The 22,682-nt window shown below is 40.0% G+C and overlaps 5 protein-coding genes across 5 annotated transcripts in view; 2 read left to right on the top strand and 3 right to left on the bottom strand.

Annotated features, from left to right (window-relative positions):
- The window catches only part of LOC140948785 (uncharacterized), a 327,016-nt gene that overhangs the window by 208,279 nt on the left and 96,055 nt on the right, over nt 1-22,682 (top strand).
- The window catches only part of LOC140948047 (uncharacterized), a 43,359-nt gene continuing 22,206 nt past the window's right edge, over nt 1,530-22,682 (bottom strand). Inside the window, exon 7 of the mRNA XM_073397266.1 lies at nt 1,530-2,654. Coding sequence (XP_073253367.1) covers nt 1,530-2,654 — 1,125 coding nt within the window. The remainder of the gene's footprint in view (nt 2,655-22,682) is intronic.
- On the bottom strand, nt 2,764-11,384 carry LOC140948048 (uncharacterized). Its single transcript, XM_073397267.1, has 5 exons — nt 10,679-11,384; nt 9,175-9,360; nt 8,697-8,762; nt 2,861-4,186; nt 2,764-2,774 (listed from the first exon to the last, which is right to left on the bottom strand). The coding sequence occupies exons 1-5, from the start codon at nt 11,382-11,384 to the stop codon at nt 2,764-2,766; spliced, it is 2,295 nt and encodes a 764-aa protein (XP_073253368.1).
- Nucleotides 16,030-17,301, top strand: LOC140948789 (uncharacterized). Its single transcript, XM_073398055.1, has 2 exons — nt 16,030-16,052; nt 16,572-17,301. Exons 1-2 carry the CDS (start codon nt 16,030-16,032, stop codon nt 17,299-17,301), a joined length of 753 nt encoding a protein of 250 aa, XP_073254156.1.
- Nucleotides 17,655-19,076, bottom strand: LOC140948788 (uncharacterized). The gene is made up of 2 exons (XM_073398054.1): nt 18,413-19,076; nt 17,655-18,067 (listed from the first exon to the last, which is right to left on the bottom strand). Exons 1-2 carry the CDS (start codon nt 19,074-19,076, stop codon nt 17,655-17,657), a joined length of 1,077 nt encoding a protein of 358 aa, XP_073254155.1.

Here is a 22,682-nt window from a genome sequence, read left to right as displayed (position 1 = left end):
TTGAGCTCTTAGGAAGATCCCCTTGGTACAATTAAGCCTAGTGAAAATAGCAAATGGAAATCAAATCTAAAAATAATAACAACAAGGAATTTGTACTAAAATATTACCTATTTATTAATTAATAAACAGCAACTTATTTGCACTCCCATTTACGTAGATGGTATTACTTGTTACTTAGTATTACTTGTTCATGTTACTTGAACATCCTGACTCTCGTTTCCTTTTCTTGAAAGATTCAAAAACAAAATAACCGATTTTTTACAAATAAAATAGTCTACGTTATTAAAAAGGAATAATATTTTATCTTGTTCAATTAGAGTATAAAAGATGGGATATTTCGAGATTATATCATTAAAAAATGTTTTTCTTATACACAAATAAGAATCACAGTGAAGTAGAAAAACATTAAAAATCAAAAATCGGTTGTTATTAAAACGGCGCAACGGTGCACAGCGTAACGAGGTTTATATTCTCAAATTATTATTTTTTCTTATGATAAATTAATCGTAGCACCTGCCTTTTTAAAGTTGAATTTATGTGAATAAAATATATATTGTTTATGGTAATGAGAAGCCAATCTGAGCTTCTGCGGTAACAAAGACCCTCGCGCAGACTCCTCGATAAAATAAAATGGCCATCAATAAAAGCTGTTTGCATTTCTGATAGATGTGTCGATTGAAAACAATTTTTGACAGTTATTTTGAAAGTTATAGAAGTTGTGAAAGTTAAGAAAAAGGAAATCAAACAATCGCAAAACATCAGCACTGAAAAAGAGGTCAGAGGGGATTCCGCATCGTTCACTCAAAAGCTGACAACCGCGTCCGACAGGGCTTTACTTTGTGGAACGGACACGTCTCAATATACAGCAGTAGCTATTATTGAGCTACTGATAAACAACAACTCGAAGTGCTATTATACAACGTGATTATACCGTTACTGAAACTAACAGTAACATAGTTTTGAACTCATCGAAAAACGTACTAAATTACATTTATACTGAACCGTTTCGTATCGTTTTAAGGTGTAATCAAGTAGGTAGCACCGAGGGGACTACATTCAAACGACATGAAACGATCTGGTTAACAAGTACGGCTTATTACACAGTCGCTTTTGCTCGGGGCAGGTTTGTCGGGATTTCGCTTATTTGAAAGCCTTATCTCAAAGTACACGTTCCCCATCGTCACCGGGCGAAACAGTACACATCATATAAGAAAGGAGTTTGCTGTGAGGGCCTCGGGAAGACAAACGCCAGCGTCGCCTATACTGCTGGCACTCAAAAGGAGAGATTCTTGAGGGAGGAGTTTGCTGTCCGAGCTTGACAAAGAGAAGAAGCACCGCCGCCGCCAATACTATTACCAAGAAAACATAAAATAGTCAGGGAGGAGTTTGCTGTGAGGGCTTAAGAAAGAGAAGAAATACCGGCGTCGCCAATACTGTTACCATTTAAATCCAAACTAGTCAGGGAGGAGTTTCCCGTGAGGGCCTGAGAAAGAGAAGAAGCACCGGCGTCGCCAATACTCAGTTATAACTTAACTCCAAAGTACTCGGGAGGAGTTGAGGGCCTGAGAAAGAGCGGAAGCACCGGCTTCACCAATTCTGTTATAAGCTAAATCCAAACTAGTCAGGGAGGAGTTTGCTGCGAGGGCTTGAGAAAGAGAAGAAGCACCGGCGTCGCTAATACTGTTAGAACTTAAATCCAAACGAGTCAGGGAGGAGTTTACTGTGAGGGCTTGAGAAAGAGAAGAAGCACCGGCGTCCCCAATACTGTTAGATTTTAAATACAAACTAGTCAGGGAGGAGTTTGCTGTGAGGGCCTGAGAAAGAGAAGGAGCACCGGCTTCGCCAATACTGTTAACACATAAGTTCAAACTAGTCAGGGAGGAGTTTCCCGTGAGGGCCTGAGAAAGAGAAGAAGCACCGGCGTCGCCAATTCTGTTATAAGCTAAATCCAAACTAGTCAGGGAGGAGTTTGCTGTGAGGGCTTGAGAAAGAGAAGAAGCACCGGCGTCGCTAATACTGTTAACACGTAACCCCAAAAAAGTCAGGGAGGAGTTTACTGTGAGGGCTTGAGAAAGAGAAGAAACACCGGCGTCGCTAATACTGTTAGAAAATAAATCCAAACTAGTCAGGGAGGAGTTTGCTGTGAGGGCTTGAGAAAGAGAAGAAGCACCGGCGTCCCCAATACTGTTAGAAATTAAATTCAAACTAGTCAGGGAGGAGTTTGCTGTGAGGGCCTGAGAAAGAGAAGAAGCACCGGCTTCGCCAATACTGTTAACACCTAAATTCAAACTAGTCAGGGAGGAGTTTGCTGTGAGGGCCTGAGAAAGAGAAGAAGCACCGGCGCCGCCAATTCTGTTATAACCTAAATCCAAACTAGTCATGGAGGAGTTTACTGTGAGGGCCTGAGAAAGAGAAGAAGCACCAGCGTCGCCAATTCTGTTATCAAGTAAATCCAAACTAGTCAGGGAGGAGTTTACTTTGAGGGCCTGAGAAAGAGAGGCAGCACCGGCGTCGCCAATCCTGTTATAAGATAAATCCAAACTAGTCAGGGACGAGTTTGCTGTGAGGGCCTGAGAAAGATACGAAGCACCTGCGTCGCCAATACCGTTAAGAGCTAAATTCAAAATAGTCAGGGAGGAGTTTGCTGTGAGGGCCTGAGAAATCGCAGCAGCACCAGCATCGTACATCCACGTCTCCTCAAAATTCACTTCAGTCAGGGACGACATGTCAAGGTTCTCACTTAAAATAGAAACTAAGCGAGTTTCAAGGCTTTTCTTAACATTTGAACATTCCGACAAACACTCACAAGCTAAAGACATATATTCAAGGTCTCCGGTAGGGTTGATTTTTTTAGCGATACCACTAACGATCGACACTGCAGTTTCCTCACTCCGTGAAGCTATGATGCCACTCATGAACAAAAAGACTTGTCTCAGTTTATCCAAGTATCTCTTATCATCTACAACTGAGGTAAAGCCTCTTTCTTTGTTGAGAATCTGAAACGCAAGGAATAAGCCTGCAAAAAATTCCTGAAAGCTTTTGTGTAAAAATGCACAGCGCGTGCAAGGTTTGCGCTTGGCGCCACCTTGTTGAAAAGACAAGAATCCAAAATTGATAAGCTTGACGGTATCTTCCTTCTTCTCAAAGTACGACTCTCCTTTAAGGAGTGATTCTAAGGCGAAGCTGCCCAAAAGCAAAAGTTCTTTCCTATAACCTAAAATCAAGTCTTCACTGCTGCTTTCAAGTCCGTTTTTTACTTCGTATCTTCTCAAAACAAAGGTAACTATTTCAACGTACAACTCAGTCCTGCTTGTTGGAAGAACATCTTCGAAATCCTCGAAAAGACAACAGAGTAAAGCTGTGTTGAGTGGATTTTTTGTTAACTCGCCTAGCGTTGCAAGTGGATCATCATCATCATCATCATCATCGTCATCATCATTATCATCATACTCTAAAAGTTTCAATCGTTTAATCAGCTTCTCAGCCAAATGTTCCTTGCCTTTAAAATACTTTCTAATAAAACTTTCCGCATCCTCTTTAGTAAATCCTACAATCTCCCACAGGGTGTTACAGTAGGGCCTTACTTTCTTTCCAACCTCATGGCGAGATGAAATGACAATGTGACAAGCTGGGAGGAGTTTACTCTGAACGAGCGAGTAGTACATGTCAAGTTTAAAGGAATCTGCCTCATCTAATCCATCAAGCAGTAGCAAACATTTGGCCTGATTTTCTCGGATGTATTTGAAAAAATTCTCCTTAGCCTGTTCGTCAATATCATCAGGAAGAAGTTGGTCGTCAATAGCTTCCCAGATGCCAGATTTAACATCGTTGCATCTAAGCAAGAGCAGCACTTCAATTGATGGAAAAGACGTGTCCCATTCATCTTGTTTATTTGCCCAGTCATACGCCAGTTTTTGTGAGTAGGTGGTTTTTCCCATGCCAGGTTCTCCTTCGATCAAAAGAATCCGTGGTTTCTGGCAATCAGGGTGGGGTCTAAAGATAGCAGTCATGTTGGTGATTTCGTCATCGGTCAATGTTCCTCGTGTTTTTTCTTTGTTAACGATCTTGAGTCGGGTGAAAATCTCATTCAGGTTGAAATTAAGGTCATCACACCATGGAAATGGTACCAGCCGTCCTTCACGACGTTTGTAAAGCTGACGAATCCTTGCTATGATAGCTGGCACCCCTGGGAAATACAAGATACTAAAAATAAGATCGATTTGGTTTTATAACACTGTCACACATGAGTCTTAATCCTAAGAGGAAGCATGAATTATGTGAAGAAATATTTAATAACCCAACATACCGTTTGGGACGAAATTTTGCGGGAGTTTATTTTTGCGGATTGCCGATTTTTTGCGTTTTGCGGGAACTAATTTTTGCGATTTTGGACCGACTGGTTTTTCTTTCGTTTTTTTTTTTTTTTTTACAGGATGTTGCAATTATTAATTACAAAAAATGAATAGTTAAATAGATAAATTAAAAAAAATAACCAAATAACACACGGAAATAACTAAACAAGTCAAGCTTGTTTAAACTGAAACATAGAAAGCTTTATGTTTTTTGTCAGCTTGAATGGAAGAACGTATAACGCCGCAAATGTCTGATCTGTGAAGCCAGCCTCAACAAGACGAACTTCTGATGTAGGTTTTTGGAAAGTTTTAGATACATAAAACGCGCGTGCTTGCCGGCAAGTGGGAGGTGAGTTCTTAAATAGCTGAACTGACTCATCCGAAACTACTAAGTCATTTTCCTTATCACGTCTAAAGACTTGCCTCCAATGCTTTGGTATTTTTTTACACAAGCCAATACAGCACAGAAAGTTTGTGTTAATTTTGTACTTCTCCATGAATGTTGTAAACGTCAAGAACTTTCCTTTCTTGTCTAGGATGTCTGGCAAGGTCGTTACGCCAGCATCGTACCAAAAAACAGATTTGTCGCCGATAGTGACTTCATGATTATTCCACAAGATCTCATTTTCGATTTCGTTCTTTGTCCTTGCTGTGTGCTTGGATATGCTCTCCCAAGCACTGAAAACAACTCGGTAAAAAAGCGGCAGTAGAGGGAGCTCGGGTAACGTTCTTAACGAACAATTACATTTAAACAACAACAGGCCACCCACACTGTCTAAAAGGCTAAACGGTATTGTCTTCCACCCACCCTGCCTTCAAAGATTTATCTATTATATCGGAATCACGCATGCTGAGTCTGACGTCATTTATCCTTCCAATCGTTGTTGAGCGCTTGATTTTGGGTGGTTTGTGGTTCCATATAAAGTTGGATAGAGGTTTGTTCACTTGATCGACAAAACCAGTGGGAACGCTGAGAACAGAGGAAATGAAAATTATTTTTAAAAGACCTAACCTTTTGATAATGGCTATTTTTCCAAAGAGTGTTAAATCTCCAGAGGACTAGACGTTAAGACACTTTTCCAGGGCGACAAACTTTTTTTTAACCATCTTTTGTTGAAGCTTCCGAATCACATGAGAAAGAAACGCCTAGACAAACGCACTTCGTGGGCCAGTTTATGTTGAAAAGGTTTGTCGATTGTGGTCTAGTTTTTTCCAACCACAATGCCTCCGTTTTTTATCTATTCAGCTGTAATCCGCAACGCCCTCTAAAAGCCTCTAACTTCTCGAAATGGTTTTCAACTGACTTTCCGTCGCGCACCAAGCATGAGGTGTCATCCGCGTATTGAGATAACTTATACTCCCTGCCTTTGAAATTTATACCCGTTATCAATTTGTCGTTTCTTATTGAATTTGCTAAAATTTCAACAGCGAGTACAAAGAGTTCACCAGAAAGAGGGCAACCTTGCCTTATACCGCGCTCTAATTCGAGAAACGGCGTTGCATAACCAATATCTATAACGCAGCTTTGAATATTGCTTCAAACAGTATTGACCCACTGTATTAAAGAAGCGCCGAAATTAAACGTCGCTATAAAAGCCTTTTTAATAAAGTTCCACTCTAAACTGTCAAAGGCTTTTTTGAAATCTAAGAACAACGGTATACCTGGATTATCTAGCGTTTTTGTGCACTCTATAATGTCTGCTATTAAAGGTATGTTTTGACCAATAAAACGGTCTTTGATATATCCCGTCTATCCTCATGTATAAGGCTGGGTAGCTGCATTTTCGCAATTCTTGCTGCGATTGACTTAGTGGCAACTTTATAGTCTGTGTTCAGAAGCGAGATAGGCCTTCAATGATCCAAAACAGTCCTGTTTTTGTCTTTCTTTGGAATAAGAGTGATGATACCTCTCTTTTGAAAAATTGGCATTTCACCCTTCTCAAAAGCATAATTAAAGCTGTCAACTAATTCTTGCCCTAATAACTTCCAAAAGGAAAGATAAAATTCCACAGTTAAGCCATCCGTACCGACAGACTTGCCTTTGGAAAAACTTTTAAGTGAGGCATAACATTCTACTTTTGTTAAAAGACCGGCGCAGCTGTCAGCTTGATGTGGAGACAGCTGTGGAAGGGTTGAACTGTCAAAAAACACGTCCAAACGAGGATCATTTGGGTTTGTACGAGAAGAAGTGTAAAGCCTTTTAGAGAGTGGTTTTTCTTGTTGGGAATTAATTTTTGCGGCATCGATATTTGATACTGATATTTTCTGAATTTTCGTTTTTAGTGAGAACGTGCAACAGAAATAGATATTTTCAAACAAATAAACCAGTATTTCATCGTATACCGTTTTGTTTCTGAATGAAAGAGACAAGTTGTGATTGAACAGACACGATTTCTTAGTACTGTTTTGTTTGTGTAGCGAATTAAAGTTAGAGGATATTTACTCTGGAGAAGATTTTTGCGGGAAAATGTTTGCGGTAATTTTTATTTGCGGGAACTTATTTTTGCGGATCGCTGAAAAAATTGTAAAAATTTGAACCCGCGAAAATTTCGTGCCACACGGTAGGTTGAGCGACAGAAGATATTCTTCGTCAAAGTCCCGAAATTTTACAAACTTTTGTATGGAGGAAATGAACTTGCTCTCTTCCATAGAAACGTATGTAAAACTTCGCGACTCTCTGGAGCTTTATTTATTGGTTAGTTTTCAACAAATCACTCTAACTTTAACTTAGCAACTTTAGTGATTTTAGTGTGTTCTTTCCAGTGATGTTGACGGATATTTTCAAATGGTCGCAATCAAAACAGTTGAAGTACGTGGGAGGGTCTATTTTTTATGTTGAAATGGCTTGTGGTCGGCTCATTTTTTTCCTAGACTGCTACTTAGACACAGAGCACCGTGGACGACGAGCACTTTTGGCGTGTGTCGCACGCGAGCCCCACACGCAAATTTGTCACTCTATCCAGAATCGTTTTCACTCTCTGTTTGTTGAGTGACAAACGCAAAAATAAGGCTGCTTGTAACCTGTGTACAGACGTCCCCCCTCCCTCAAAAAAAAAATCGGGAGATTTCTCCCAATTTTTTTCTGAGGGAGGGGAGACGTCTGTACACAGGCTAAGCTGTTTGGTGTCTACAGTTTTCCCTGAATTCAATGAAGCCTTATTAAAATAGAAAACTTTACCATACCGAACCATTTTTAGCAATTTAGGGGTATTGCTGTTAGTCTCGTCAAAAACTCTACTAGCCTGTTCCAGACTCTCAGATAGTAGGGATGGCACCTAAGTGAAAGGTACGCGGTAATATGAACCTGTCATCTGGGAAAAGGGGCGTGTTCGCGCTTTCTCAATTTCGCGGACCCGACTATTTTGGAGCCTCGAACAGTCTTAAGCTGTACTAATATGATGCTAACCATAAACTGACTATAGACTTATAAAGTGTCACAACTTCAACATGTGTTGTTAGAGAAACATACCTGCAAGATGCTGATGGATTGTGGATTCAGTTTGCTGAGAGGTACTGACAGTATACATTCCCCTTTTGGTTTGTGTTGAGCTCTGGTCGTCGCACAAAGCTCCTGGTGAAGAAAAATCGATGGCTGAGACGCGGGAAACATCATGTATATCTATTTTAGTTAACGTTGTCGCAGTTAAAGGCCTCATGCGTACTCGATAAGACCGCAAGGTCATGTGGGTAGCTGTAATTTCTTTGTAATTTCGTCACAAGTTCGGGGTTGACACTAAAGTGCCACTGAATGGTATAAAACGTCACCAACGTTTACCTTCTTCAGGGTTTAGTGAATTTTTATATGGAATTACCCATATTAATATGCGGTCTCCTCGAACGATAATCAAAATAGCTGACTGAAGATCGACAACTGAACAGCATGTTTAAGGTTGAGTTGGATGGATTTACTGGCACATTTCCTTCTTTTAATAGACTGTGATTACGTACAAACGAATCAATTGACTTAAAGTTAACTCTATCAGGCGCATGTGCAGCGCTGTACGCGTCTCATTTCGCCCCATATAAGGTAATCCAAGGAAGTCTTTGATCCTGGATTCCACGCTGTGGATTCTGGGCTCCAGATACTGGATTCCGGATTCCTTGTCAGTTGAACTTGGATTACGGATTTTAATTGCTGCGGGAATCCGGATTCCTGGGGATGAGTTCCGGAATCCAAGAGTTAAATTCCAGAATCCAAAGCCCAAAATTCCAGATTCCACGAGCAAAAGACTTCCCGGATTGCATTGGTGGGGCGACTCATTAAAACCAAAGTGAAGCAAAGAGTGGAATAGGTCAGCTTTAAATAAAGAAGAACATTTTAAAAATTGAATGTTTTTATTTTACCTGCATGGTTCTCAGCTAGCTTCCGCTTCCTCGCACTATCGTGTTGAGCCTCAAAGAGACCGTCCACTGAAAGAATCAGCAAAAGACATAATTAGCGCTTTTTGTCTTACTCTTAGTCGATACGCAACATATAGCTAATGAAAGAATGTCTAATCCGAATTTTTGACCACAAAAGACGCACATTTTCTTTAAGTTTGTCTAACTCTCAAAGTGCTAAACTTAAAGTTGAGCGTTTAAAAGTTTAGGTAACGACCCCAATCCTTACAAGTGCTTCTTTCTAACTCTTAATTTCACGCCGCTTGGCAATGAAGAAGGAATAGTAAAACGGAAGAAAAATATTGACAAGCTTTTTTATCTCGGATCTGAGCTTCCGCACTGTCTCACTCAATACACATTCAAGACTTCTTTTACTGACGGCAAGTTCGGCCTGTTACCCCTGCGTCTAAGCATCACACACCAAACTGACAACAATTTATACCTGAGTAATGAGGCCAAGTGCGGAAAACACAAGGATCACTTAAAATGTGTGAGACAAGAGATGCTGCCATCACACTAGCACAGGCTTCCCAACTTTCTGCAGTCGCTTGCTCGCCATCCGCAAAATCAGCTATCCCTTTAACAATGAGCCACTCGACTTGAGAATCAAATGCAGCCGTGAAAACACCTGAAATATGGAGTACAATTAGGAAGTATTCTTTTTACGAAATCAAGTCTTGCGGATTACAGAAACTTAAAAAACTAATTGCCTTGCGCATAGACGCATGTGTAAATCTTTACTTTCCAATAATTTTTGATGGTTAAACTATCACAAAAATTTCTTTCTGATTACAAACTGGAAGTAAACTGACCAGAGACAAGAAAACACCATCAAGGGATGCCAGACCCCAACGACTGCTAAGTACGACAGATTATGATTTTCATGCCGTTTCTTTTGATTTGCTGATACCAACCTTTCTTACAATGAACATGTTTTATCCAATTACTTTATTGTTATAAGCGAAAAAGTTCATTTCACATTCTGTTGGCGTTCCGTTAAGTTAAGTTTGCAGCTGTAAAGTTCTGCATCTTCATCGAAAGCTGTTTGTGTCGTGCGTATTCAGTCGATCCCAGATCAGACTTAAACACAGCAGACATATGTCCCCATTTATTTTAGCGAATACATCAGTTTTTGCAGTCAAGTGTGTAAACACCTATTTTCATATTATGATCCAATACATCGGACCACAGGTGTAGGTGTTCAAAATAAATATTTTCGTCGCTCTTTCAATAGTCTGCGTATCAGGCGCCAGACAGTTTTTGTTTGGTCCGCTTTTTAGAGCGTGCGAGCAAAACACACGAAGGGAAGAGGAGAACTCCTCACCTTTTCTCCCGTCGTGCGCGCGCGTCCTCCCTTCGTTCTAAAGAAAAAAATGGCGCCTGCTCTACTCTTTCAAAATCTTTTAGTTACACCGGTATCCCAAAGTAGATGTCAAAAAGACTACTAGCTGAGACTGCAAAGCAGTACGGCTAATAGTCCTTTTTCGAATTAAAAATTACCGCTGAATACAAACATTAACGACACGTTCATCCAGCGTTAGCCTCGACATCAAGTAAAATATTCACAAATTTCGGCAACTAAGTGTTTGAAATTTAAGAATACACAATAAACAGAGTAATAAACTGGAATTTGTGAATATATTTACTTTTGGTGGAGGCTAACCCTGTAAAAAATGCGTCTTCACTTCTATTATTCAGCAGTCATAGCGAACTCAAAACTGGACTGTATTTCATAAATATTTACCAATCCTAGCCATGAAGTTAAACGTTTTTGACGTTTTCAAGCATTCTATGGCACTGTGAGCCGCACTTTTATGACCAAAATACACCTCTTGAAGGATCTACAGCTACCCACATAACCTTGTGTCCTTGTGGCGTAGGCTACCTTTCATACGACAACGTAAATTGAAATAGCTGCATGTATAAAAACGCTATTGTTCACTCACCTTCTCCCTCCATCTCTACTCCTGCCGCTAGGGGATGGCGGTTGACAAGTTCCTTTCGGCGCCATTGAGCTCTGATCTGCTCTGGGCCACTTAAGAACTCGCCATTCCAGTGAACTTTGACCTGACGATCTTCTGGGTTCTTTAAAGGTGCCTGCCATCCATCAGCACAGTTCGAGATTATATTTGAGAAAAGCCTGCTCACGTGACTACTCATGCCAGCTGACTGCTCTTGGTCGCTTGTCACCACTTTGGATGCATATGTTGTTAGTTTGGCTGATACGACAACGTCCCCTAACTTAGTTTTGTCAGGATTGAGACCACTGCATACCCCAACAGATATCACGGCCTTAGGTTGTAAAATAAGGGCGGCATTCTTGACGGAAATCAGAGAGCTGTTTGGACCAATGGAACCTTCACTGCATCTTAGCAGAGCAACTTTTACTTTCTCTTCATGACTTTGAACGTTGTTGAAGTAAACGTAACCAACATCCTTGTAATAATATCTGTAGGGATCTTTTAGCTCATTGTAACAGGATAAGAACTCACAGTCCTTCACGGTTACCAGTAGAACATCAACCGGTAGATCTGGCTGTTTCACTGTTGTTGTAACATCTTTTATGGATGGAGGACCAACGGCCAGTTGTGGTGGGCCAGCATCACTGTCCTTTAAATTAAAGCTACACGCTTTCTTTGAAGCTTCTGACATGTCAGTTTTCGGCTAAATTCCACTGGAGACATAAAAGGAAAAGTATCACACAACTTAGCCTTACACTATACACCCATTACAACAAAGTTTTTCTAAGAATGTGGAAGTAAAACATTATGAGTGTCCACGTATTAAGAACATTACTCACTCGGGCTAAGCTAGGATTACATGGGATCATTTTATATCATCTTGGTAAAACAAGCAATGTACAGAAATCATGATACAGTACGCAGAGTAACCGTTCTAAACTTAAAAGTACAAGAACTACAGTTACAGTTGGAATCACATGCTGTACCTAGAGATGATGCTAATGCATATTCCACTGCACTGCATCAACATAACATAAACTCTAATCAACAAGTACAATGAAGATTAATTAGATTCGTTGTCCACTTTATGGTTGACTAAGTACAGAGACATATGCTTAATTCCCCCACCCCACCCCCCCCCCCCCCCACCCAAAAAAAAGGGAGGCAAACATAAAAGCAAAGATACAAGAACGATAATAAGAACTTTCGGTCCTAGTAAGCCTTGACATGTAATGCAACCCCTGATACAGCAAGAGAGGAGCCTCAGCACATGAACTTTGTCTCAGTGAACAGTGAAAGGAACACTACAAAAAACTGTGCCTTGTTTCTGTTAGCCTGTGCAATGGTAAACATTTCGAAGGAAAGGAAAAAGGGAAAATTCGCTTCGTGAAAATGTGAAGAATGAAAGCAGTGAAAAATATTCTTAAAGTGAATTGACTTGAAAACAAAAACATTTCAGCTTCTAATGCCAGGAGTTCAATTAGGCAAACTTAATTCAAATTGCTCAAGAGGCCGGGGATTAATTGGGTAGGGCAGGAGGGGTTGTGGTAGCAGGTTTTGACCAAGAAGACAACAAATGCATGACTTCAATAGGAATTAATTGCTTGGTCATTTGTTTTGTACTTTAATGAGCCACGCCAGAGCCTACAGTACAGCTTACATATCACAAAATATGACATGATACTTATAAACAAAGCTCTTTCAAATGAGATTGTGCACTCTCTGGAAGTTCCTAGAGTGTACTGAATTTCTTTGATCAACCTCAGTCTATAATTAGAACATAGCTATCTCTAAAACCCAAGCAACAGGTCTTTCTCCTTACTGTTCATTACAACTTCAGGCAGATTTAAGTGTGTATTTCAGAGATGGGCATATAACTGCTGGCTTTTGTATCTTGAAGGCTCAATGAAGGCTCCTTCGCATATTCCCTTTGAGAGTATTCATTTTGACTCAGTTAAAATAAGGTGAGATTTTATGGCGGAAGACTCAGAAGCTAATTCAAAGGAATGGAAGAATGGCTTAATTAAGCTGTCCTGAGCAGCGAAGATACAAATGTATCCTTTTGTTCTAAAGGCGTCAATAAAACTGCAGAGAATAATTTATTGCACATAATGGTGGAAGTTTATGGATTTAAGTCTTTTGCAAAACTTCTTCAACTTGGATACATATTTTTCAAACGGAGAGTTTTGAGAGCCTCAAAAAGAGATCTTGAACGAGAGATTTCGACCACTGTGGACCAAGATTGGATTATTTTTCTTGCAAAGGTTTCAAAGTACAAAGCAAGCCGCTGAAGAACTTTTTGTAACCTATCAAGACCAACTTAAAGTAGGCCAAGAGTTCTCCATTCATTCATTCATTAACAATTATTCCTCAAGTCCAAATGGGCTCTGAGTCAATAGCCCATGTGGGCGAGAGGAATAATGAAAAATTGTTTTAGTAAAATCTAACTAGTTGATCACAAATATCAAGACAAAACAACTTCAGCTAGTTGAAGCTAGACTTAAAGCCAATTGTTTTGGTTTTCAAAGCTAGCGCTTTTCGCTACTAGTACAGTGGGCTATAACATATAGCGTAGTAGTAGCTCAGCCAATCAGAACCCAACATTGATAAAAGACCACTGTAGTTGGATTTTACTAATAACAGTTATTCATTTCTCCAGAGTAATCAAACTTTACAAGCCTTTCTACAAAATTATTTCAAGGAATTATGAACTCTGCAAGTTTTGATCTATCGATTTCAGCTCTTGTTTTGATTTTAGATATTTCCAGTCTCATGAGTCAGAATCAAGTTGTCATGCAAGTTGCTGTGAACTGACCATACGTAGCCTCCCCGCAGACGTCCCATGGGGTTTGTTCGTCACACATAATTCACTTCTCTGGGGAAGAAATGAATGCGTGACAAATGAACCCCGCAGGACGTCGGCGTGGAGGCTAACCATACGCGGTTATTTCGGGCCCTGCAGTCACGTAACTAAAATGCAAGGTTTCATTTAACAAAAAAAAAATGAAAGTTAAGCAAAACCGTAAAAAAGTGAAATTACACTCTAATAAATGTGTCATTCTTTAAATACATTCACCGCTTGTGTTGTTTACAATGCAGCAAGTCTTTCGCTCTTGATTGCAGAGCACAATTTTTGACAATATTGAATGAATAAAAAAAATCCTAATAAATACCTTCCGCAGAAAAGCGTTAAACGCAAAATTATTTTCAAGGCAGGGAGTATCAAATAAAAAAAAATACTACTGGAGATCAGGTATTTAGAAGTTTTAATCAACTTCAAATTTATCAGCCTTGTTTACTTTGTAATAGGGTGTGTGACTGAAAATATGTTACCGCAACCAGAGTTTGCAACCACGCTTAGAAGACTTGTAAGCATTCCCGCAAATGCCACAAATCTAACAGGCAAGTCTGAGTATTTAATGGTGAAATTTTAATACCCATCAAGTTTTAATGGGGATTAAAAGTCAATCAAGCAACAAAATTTGAAACAAAAGAAAGATATCACACCTAAATCAAAGGAATTCCGCTCGTGGATTCTTTGGAAGGTAATTGACAAGGACAAGAACAATAGCCTGAATATATGAATACTTATGACCCCAAAATTTGGGGTACACACTTAAAAATCAGCGTGAAGTTGTAATGTAGGCAAGGGTTCAGGGGAGAGCAGATTGTATAAAGATACATATTCAAAGAAAGGAGGATAAAAATAAAGACAACACACTTGTCAATCAAGCAAAGTTATGCAAAGTGCAAATTGCACAATCCAGTGCTGGACAAAGAATCCTTCACGCAGCATCTTTCATAGCTGACAAACACCCAGGCAGTACATGTTTCTGATGTAGATGTTTTCTGATATATCATTTATCTCAAATACAGTTTACTAATGGTTTTCTTTTACCTATGTTAATTAAGCCTTAGAATTTTATTGTAGCTAAATAACCTTAGTTTCTTTGGTTTACTCTGAAATGCTTAGCTTGGACCTGAATGATGAATTGTACCTGCATGTGTGAGTACAAAATTATGTAATTTTTTGTTGGTGAATATCATTATGTCCCATTTGTTTTCGTGCTAGAAGTGAAGGCTAGATTGCAGAATACACCACAGTGCATCAGAAGACACTGGAAAACCAGTCAGCAAATTTTTCCCTAACAATGAATTTTTCTGTTCAGAGAGAAGGCTTTCCAGTTTGAATTCCTCTTTCACTGTTTACTATAAGCAATCTTTGCCAAGCTCCTTCTGTGAATTTTGACAGGTCTAAACTGCAAACACAGGCTAAGTGACTGCAGAAATCTTAGTTTTTTCATGAAATGATAAATATGTTGGGCACCCTCGCTTTCACAGGTTCAGAGAACTGGGCTTCTTTCAGTTTTTCCTAGTCTACAGCACAGCCTTGTGTACTTGCGGTGGTATTTAATTTTCTTATTTGCTTTGTTTCAAACTCATAAATTATGCAAACATTATCATACTCAAGGCTTAAGTTGGAAATATAACATAGGATAAAACAAGATAAAACTGAATTGAACCACAACTAGCCTGCATAGCTGGAGGGATGCACGGAGGTTCTACTGCACTCCCACGCTAATCCCGCAAGCTAGCTACGCAGGCTAAAGCACAACATACAACGCACTCTCATTATTTGCTACAGTCACTACTTTGTACATACATGTAATAAAGACAGTAACATGAACAGCAACTTACAAGGCCTTCTCGATGCTTTAGAAAAACCAAAATCCAATCCAGTGGGGAAAGTTTCGTTTCATTCTGACAAAGTAAACGAAAATGAAACCATTTCAGAACATGATGGAAGATGAAATAGTTTGGTAACCACCACGCAGACATTCTTTGGCAATTTCAAAGCAATGTTGTGGAATGACAAATCCAATAAAAGGAAGAGCTATTAAATTAAGCGCCGATACCCTACCAGCATATCTCTTGCGTGGCTTTTAAAATAAGTGGTTCGCGTCACTTTTGGGTAGTTAGTTTGTTTACGCCGTTGGAGAAACGTCATTAGGGAGTTTAAGATACAACGACGCGGACGTGACGAAAGCCGACCGGAAGTAAAAATACCCCAAATGACTACCACTGCGCATGATCGTGACGTAAACAAGCCGCGTCCTTGCTCAAGACGAACGCGCTGAAGACCATTTTGACGTTGTTGACAAACTGTAAGTATTTCAACCTATTTTGACTTATTTAAGACAGTGAATTGGCACTTTTTGTTTGTATATCGAAAGCTTAATTATCCCGGCTATATTCCTCACGTTTTTTTTTTGTTGTTGTTTCCTTTCAGGCTCAGTTGAACTTGCGAACAGTAAACACAAGAAACATCAGTTGCCATGGCCTCGAATTCCAAACAGCAGTGAGTAGATTTTTGCATTCTTCGTTCAGTGAATTACGGCTAAAGAAACAAAACGATTTGTTGTATAAAAGCAATGTTGTTCCCGATTATTTCCTTCTTGTCGAAGATTTTCCCATCCTGGTTAAATTTATTCACAGATCTTGGTTACTCGCATTACGCTTCATTTTGCGGGAATTTAATTCACGCACTATTTCCCGCAGAAGTTGTGTGAGATTTTAAAGAAAAGACAACAAAACAAATTAACAGAAACATGTAAAGGACTATGTTTGCCAAATAAGTGCCTCTGACGGCAAAATGTTTGCTTTATTAAGCAGTTCCTACAGAGTAGCGGGTTTATAACTTTACACACACTTGGCTTGGCCAGCCGACGTCCAAGACTTTGCCGCTGTAAACGATAGATTCAAATTATTTTCTAAAAGTGATTTCCGCATATAGTACAACATTCAAGGTTTGCTTTAATTTTCTTGTAGCTGTGCACGTATATTAAAAAATGTATATGTCGCTTATTTTTGTCGGCAGGATTATGAACTGGACGGAGGAACATGATGTGGTTTTTTGCCGAGAAATAATCTTTGTAAACCCATTCAGTGCAAAGAAGAAATCCGTTCAGCGAAGTGCCTTGTGGCAAAGAGTGGCGGATACCCTAAACAGCATTAAAGATCCTGTTTTTTTTGTGGATAAACGCTCAGTTCGAGACCATATCGGGGTTTTGGTGCAAAGATTTAAAAGAAAAGAGGCCAAGGAATTGAAGGAAAGTGGTATAAGCCCTACGAAAACTGAATTAGATGAAGCTATAGAACAAATTATTGCCATGGAAGAGTCTGCCGATGAGCAGCACGACCTGGAAGACGGCGAAAAGAGGGACAAGATGGAAGGAGACAGGCTGAAAGCAGAAGAGATGCGCAGAACTGCTATGGAGACATTAGGGAAAACACAGAAGAGAAAGTCCGAGGAGGGGCAGAGCAAAGCGAAAAAAAGCAGAAGAAGTGGTAGTGAAACGGTAGAGTTTCTTAAACTAAAGGCGGAGCAAGACATGGATATTAAGAAGCAAGAATTGGATTTGAGAAAACAGGAGCAAGAGAAGATGGCTATAGCCCAAAATCAGCAAACTTATATGTTCAACCAAATGTTAAAACAACAACAGGAACAGCATAAACAAATGCATGACATGCAATCCTTACTAATGCAGCAGCAGCAGCTGCAAACCACAGCAATGATGAAGATTATTGAAACACTAGTTCCGAAATAAACAAACTCGGTTTTCTTTTTAATTCCTTGCGGTGCTTCAGGTCTCGGTTTACTTTGTTGTTATATAAACTTGAACTAAGTTGGCCTGGACTTCAATCCGGCGAAAGACAATCAGAACTGTAACCGTGTTAGATGTTTAATGACTGGAGTTTGGACTTTATTTCCACGTGTTTAGAAGGTTAAAAATTTACATTTTTCATGACTGGATTTAAATTGATGCTGACAGCCATAATAAAGCCAAGTTATTCTTTGTGTTTAATTTTATTTGACATTGATTTACTTTTCTTGGTATCTTCCCATATAAACGCAGAACAGTTTTTAGGTCTTATGTTGGGTGGTTACAAAACAGCATGATTAGGAAAAATAATGCTCTAGAGAAGGTGGATCTAGGTCAAAAAACTGGGATGTTGAATTACCGTACAAGCATGTTAAAACATTTTGAAGGATTGCACAGACAATGTACATTTTGCCTACTTGGCTTAGCCCTATTATTAAATTCCGTTTGAAATCAAGAAATTTGAAATAATTTAAAATATCAGAAAAAAGCCATTCAACGGAACAGCGAACTGCACTCATGGAACTGTTGTAAGCTTGCTGTTGGGGAGTCAGTATTCGCTGCCGGAAAGGTCCCTGGAGATGCATTCGAAGGGGATATGCTGGATCCCCGTATATACACATCGGTTGGCCAGTTGTTGAGACAGCATGCGCCCTGAGACTGTTGTAAAGGCCAGACTCTGCCAACATTGCTGCGTCATGCCTCCTACCTTCTGTTTAGACAAGATAAGAAACTTAAGTTAATAAATAGAAATCAGTGTTGATATGTTATCCATGCAGTTTACTTCTTTACTGACAGAGAGTGGCAAGAGAAAATGGGCCGGTGGGGGTGAGGGTGAGGGTGGTCAATGGAAAAGCCCGTGAAATTCGAATTTGCTTTTCTCACAATTGTTTTAACCCTTCTTCTTATAATAAGCATAGTAATTGGGAGGAGACTTAAGAAAGAGTAAGTAATGAAAGCAATTTTAGATCTTCCTAGTAGGTTTGTTTGTAGGGTAACTGAAGTGGAGGCTTGCAAGCTAAAATATTATTTTTAGTTTGTTAGCAGCGTGGCTTACCAACTGGACCATACAAGTGTGCAATTAACCCATTCGGTAGGACCAAGGACTGAAACTTTAATCCATGTACGCGTTTGTGACCGTTGTGGAGTAGTCGCTGGTTTTCCCCAGGTCGAGTAATTGGGCGCACGGTTCCATCTACGAAACCAAAGCAATTGCTTAGTGGCGCACCTTTGTTGAAAACAACTTCCGCATACTTTTCCAGCTCCAGTGGATTTAAAATGGTTTGGTTCCACTGCGTGATTCTGTGGCTATGATGCGCATAAATCCAGTCTGTTACGGTGTTGCTTATCATACAAAGTTCTGGAACCGGTCGTCCAAAAATAGGTATCATGTCGGAGTACCGACAAGGAAAGGCATATCGCTTTAAAAGCATACAAAGCCCTTCTGTTCCTTCGCAGACCGTTCCCTGGTCGCATACGAAGAATTGCGGAATTTGAAGAACATCTTCTACCAGAGGAATGTGGTGCTTTTCAACCCTGAAGTTCGCCCTACACTCAGCTTCACTTTGGCTCTCCAGATTGAACGGCGGGTAGTTGTCGTAAGGGAAATCTAAGTTGCTTGAACTGTTTTCTTCGAAAAGTAAAGAAAATTCCTCATCCGTAATGATACCACAGGCATAGCTAGCATGCAAAACTTCTCGGGTTTCTTTAAAAGTCGCCATTTGCACTAAAAACACTAATATAATTAGTATCTGTTACTTCGGAGAGAAAAACAAATTCGCTACTTTTCTTTTCTATCAATAAGTGGCCGCGTCGCTGAATCCCGCCATCTTAACTTATTTTTCCCGCCACAAACACGGCGTCCTCGACACAGGCCCCACGCGGCTACGGCGTCTTTGATGACGTCCGCGTTCTTGTATCTTAAAGTCTCTATTAAAACAGACCTAACCACGCCAATGACAAGTCACGCGAGCAGGGCGACTTTGTAAACGCTAAAAACCATGTAAGAGAGAAGGTAGGAGCCGAGGATCTGATCACTTACATAAGTCGAAAGATCGAAGCAACTCTGCTAGCAGGGTACTGACCAATCGAAAAGGATCAGTGTTTTTTAAACGTCCATCCGAACTGATCTCCGTGCTGATTTCAAAAAAGTAATCTATTCCGGTTTTCAATAAAACTTTCGAAAAGCAAACCTGTACATCCAGGTATCACAAATTCCGGTAAACAAGAAAAGAGAGCGCTTTTTGAAAGCCAATGCAAAAGACGACAAACTTGTCGGTCTGTCCGTGCCCAAAATCGAAAGAGATAATGGGTGTCCATCAAAAAAATAAGGCTTGGCTGCACAGCAACATCGGAGAGGTGTTGGTGCTGAGGAAGAAGAGAGATCGCCGGGAGGCGCCAAAAATAACCCAATGACAGCACAGGGATGGGTGGGCTCCTGCCCAACGATTGTAGCCAAGCTCTCCGAGCTATGGCTGTTCCGATTCGATTGAGCCGCCCACAGAAGGAAAAATCCTGCTCCTAATTTTTTACAGGTTATATGTTGCGATAGAAAGACAGACGATTATACTATCTTTTCTAGATCATGATCACCTGTTCATGTTTTCTTAATAAGACGCGTACTAGCGTGTATTGGTCTGCAGTGGTCTGATATTTTCTATGCTGAGTTTATAACTGTTCCTAAACCGAGCATAAACTGTTAAAGACACTGGTTTGGGCCTTCAATGAATGGAAAATTCTTAGTCAAAAGGCTGGGACCCCATCCCCTTACGGTCAACTCACCGAAGGGGGTAATAGGACACGTAACGCCTTCTAAGAGATCCGTCCGCCATTTTGTCTTTTTTCGACCTACACACCACCCATGTTTTGATTGAGCCACAGGCAGCCCAATAAAAAGCCAACTCGGGACCTTTAGAATAGACCACGGCCACAGGTTTAGACTGCGAGCAGTCTCTCTTTTTCTTCAGTTAGTAAGGGGAGTGCATGCGCGCACGAGCGTTGTGCGGCGAAGCCACGAGACGTGAGAAACGAGGGCGGTCTCTCCCGTCTCGCGCCTTCAGTCACGCGCGCGGTCATTTGCGTGTCTCGGGCGTTTTGCTCGACGGACCAAGAAAAAGAGAGACTGTTCGTAGTCTACCACGGGTTCAGAGGAGTATGAGAAACGTGCCTCTTATATAATTACTCACGAGCGGGGCAGGACAGGGGATAAGAGCTATCGAGCGAAATTTAAATAAAACAAAATAAGAATACAAATGGAACACAAACCCTGTAAGTTATGGCTAGACGCAAGTTTATCAAAGCCGCTAGTAATAAGAAAATTTACTATCTTATACCGCTGTATTCTGGTCGAGTGATTTCCGTAAAAAAGACATCTCTGTTTGCCTCTGACAGGACGTAATCAAGGGTTACATGAGAACCCAGGGAGTGCGGATTCTTCCAGAGCCTGAAGTGCCAACAAGCGAAGAAAGAGATGCGTCTGATCAGGCCTCTGATTTGGAAAAAGAAGAATTCCTCTAACTGCAGCTTCCGATGATGTGAAGTTGGACGTGTAACTAGCTAGTCCAAAAATCGTTATATCTAACGTGTGATACACAACAATAAAGGATGAAACTGCAGGACGGAGGCTTTTGTCGTGTTATCAGGAAACAAAACAGGCAAAGGCTGATAAATAATGCTGTACACTGATAGGAGTAGAACTCATGGGGTAATATAATCCCGGCGAGTAGTTCTGGGCAGTTTTTAGTTTGAAGATACGAGCCCAGTTTCTCCAGAATTGTACAACAAGAGGTCATATTATCAATTAATTGTGCCAGTAACAAAGTGCGAGAAACTCAGTTGAGGATATTCAATGTGGGTTCATATTTCTTATCACATCTGCTTACCGCTCAACATGTCAAGTAAAGTAAAAGCATCGCTTTAAACCTTTTTCATTTTAAAAGTTATTTAAAACTTTAAATATAGTATAATTAAGTAGAAATTAAATATGACAGTTTATCTGAAATAACAGTTCATCTGATTAAAAGTCATAAGGTCAGCTAATTTTGTCTCTTATGCTTTCAAGTTCAAGCCTAGCATTCAAATTCATTTCCTTGATTGTAATTGGTCAGCATGGGCTAGTTGGTAAAATTTCATTTGCATGAGTAACATTTGCTGGCTAAATTTCATTGGCTATTTTTCAAGTGTCCAATTTGACCTGTCTAATCGCTTATACAGCAACTAATATTCGGACTGAACAAATCACTTAGTTTTGATACTTAAATTAAACAGCAAGGGGTGTAAAGAACTATAATTGTTCTTGGCACATTTTACTTACAGTTGTGCAAGAAACATAGGTCTGTAATTATTACAGGTGAACCTCGATTACCGGCCTCGCTTTTTAATATCAACTTGTTAGTGCAGAGTAATGACACAAAGGCACGGTCACAATTTGGTCTTGTAAATGTACATGACGCCCCGCGGTCTTATCATCGGATCCCAACAATTTTCGCGACTATTTCTCCAAACTTAAGTCGATTTAAAAGTAAAGTACGTTCGCCTAAGAAGCCAGGATTAACATGAGTCGTCTACTTTCAGAAATCAGATTCTGGGTTAGAGTAGGATGAAAAAGTGCTTGGTTTGGACGGGGGAAACAACTTTGTCTACCAAGCAGTTTTATTAGTACTTTAGGGGATGAAGTAGAGGAGGAGCTTTGTAATAATTCATGGCCGTTTCTCAGATAGGCATATGATAAGGATATGAATTAGATTTAGACTTATCAAATTTATTTAATCAATAGACAACACTTTTTATGGGTTTACCGGCGTGGTAACCCACGCGAGATTTTGGAAGAACACGAGAAAACAGTGATTTACAAGCTTTTCGAGTGTAGCTTCCAACATCCCAAGTGGGTCATCCTCCCTGTAAACCCACAGAAAGTGTCGTATATTGCTTTCATAAAATAACTTTAAGTAAAACTATGAGTTTATCGGCACAATAAACCATAGCTTTTTAACCAATCAGAACGCGTGTACTATCTTAGTTATTTTATAAAACGGAAGATTACAATAAGCGCCACCTTTAACAAGTCAGGATGAGAAAATTTGGCCCTTTTTATAGGGTAAAAGATACGCGTGGATGGACGAAAGCGATTCCGCACAGCAATATTTTTTGAATAAGGGAGAGTACATATTTTAAAAAAGGAGGGTAGGTGTGATCGGAGACTTTGAAGTCGACAGGTTGTTTGCTGATTTGCACGGTTATTGTTTGTTGAAACAAAAGGCACTGTAGGGAGTTGTGTTTGTTTTTAAGAATTTTTGAAACAGTATTAACGCAGACCTGTAAACCGAGAC

This window comes from Porites lutea, chromosome 9 (assembly GCF_958299795.1).
Source record: "Porites lutea chromosome 9, jaPorLute2.1, whole genome shotgun sequence".
NCBI lineage: Eukaryota > Metazoa > Cnidaria > Anthozoa > Scleractinia > Poritidae > Porites > Porites lutea.
This window is presented reverse-complemented; position numbering and strand designations above follow the sequence as displayed.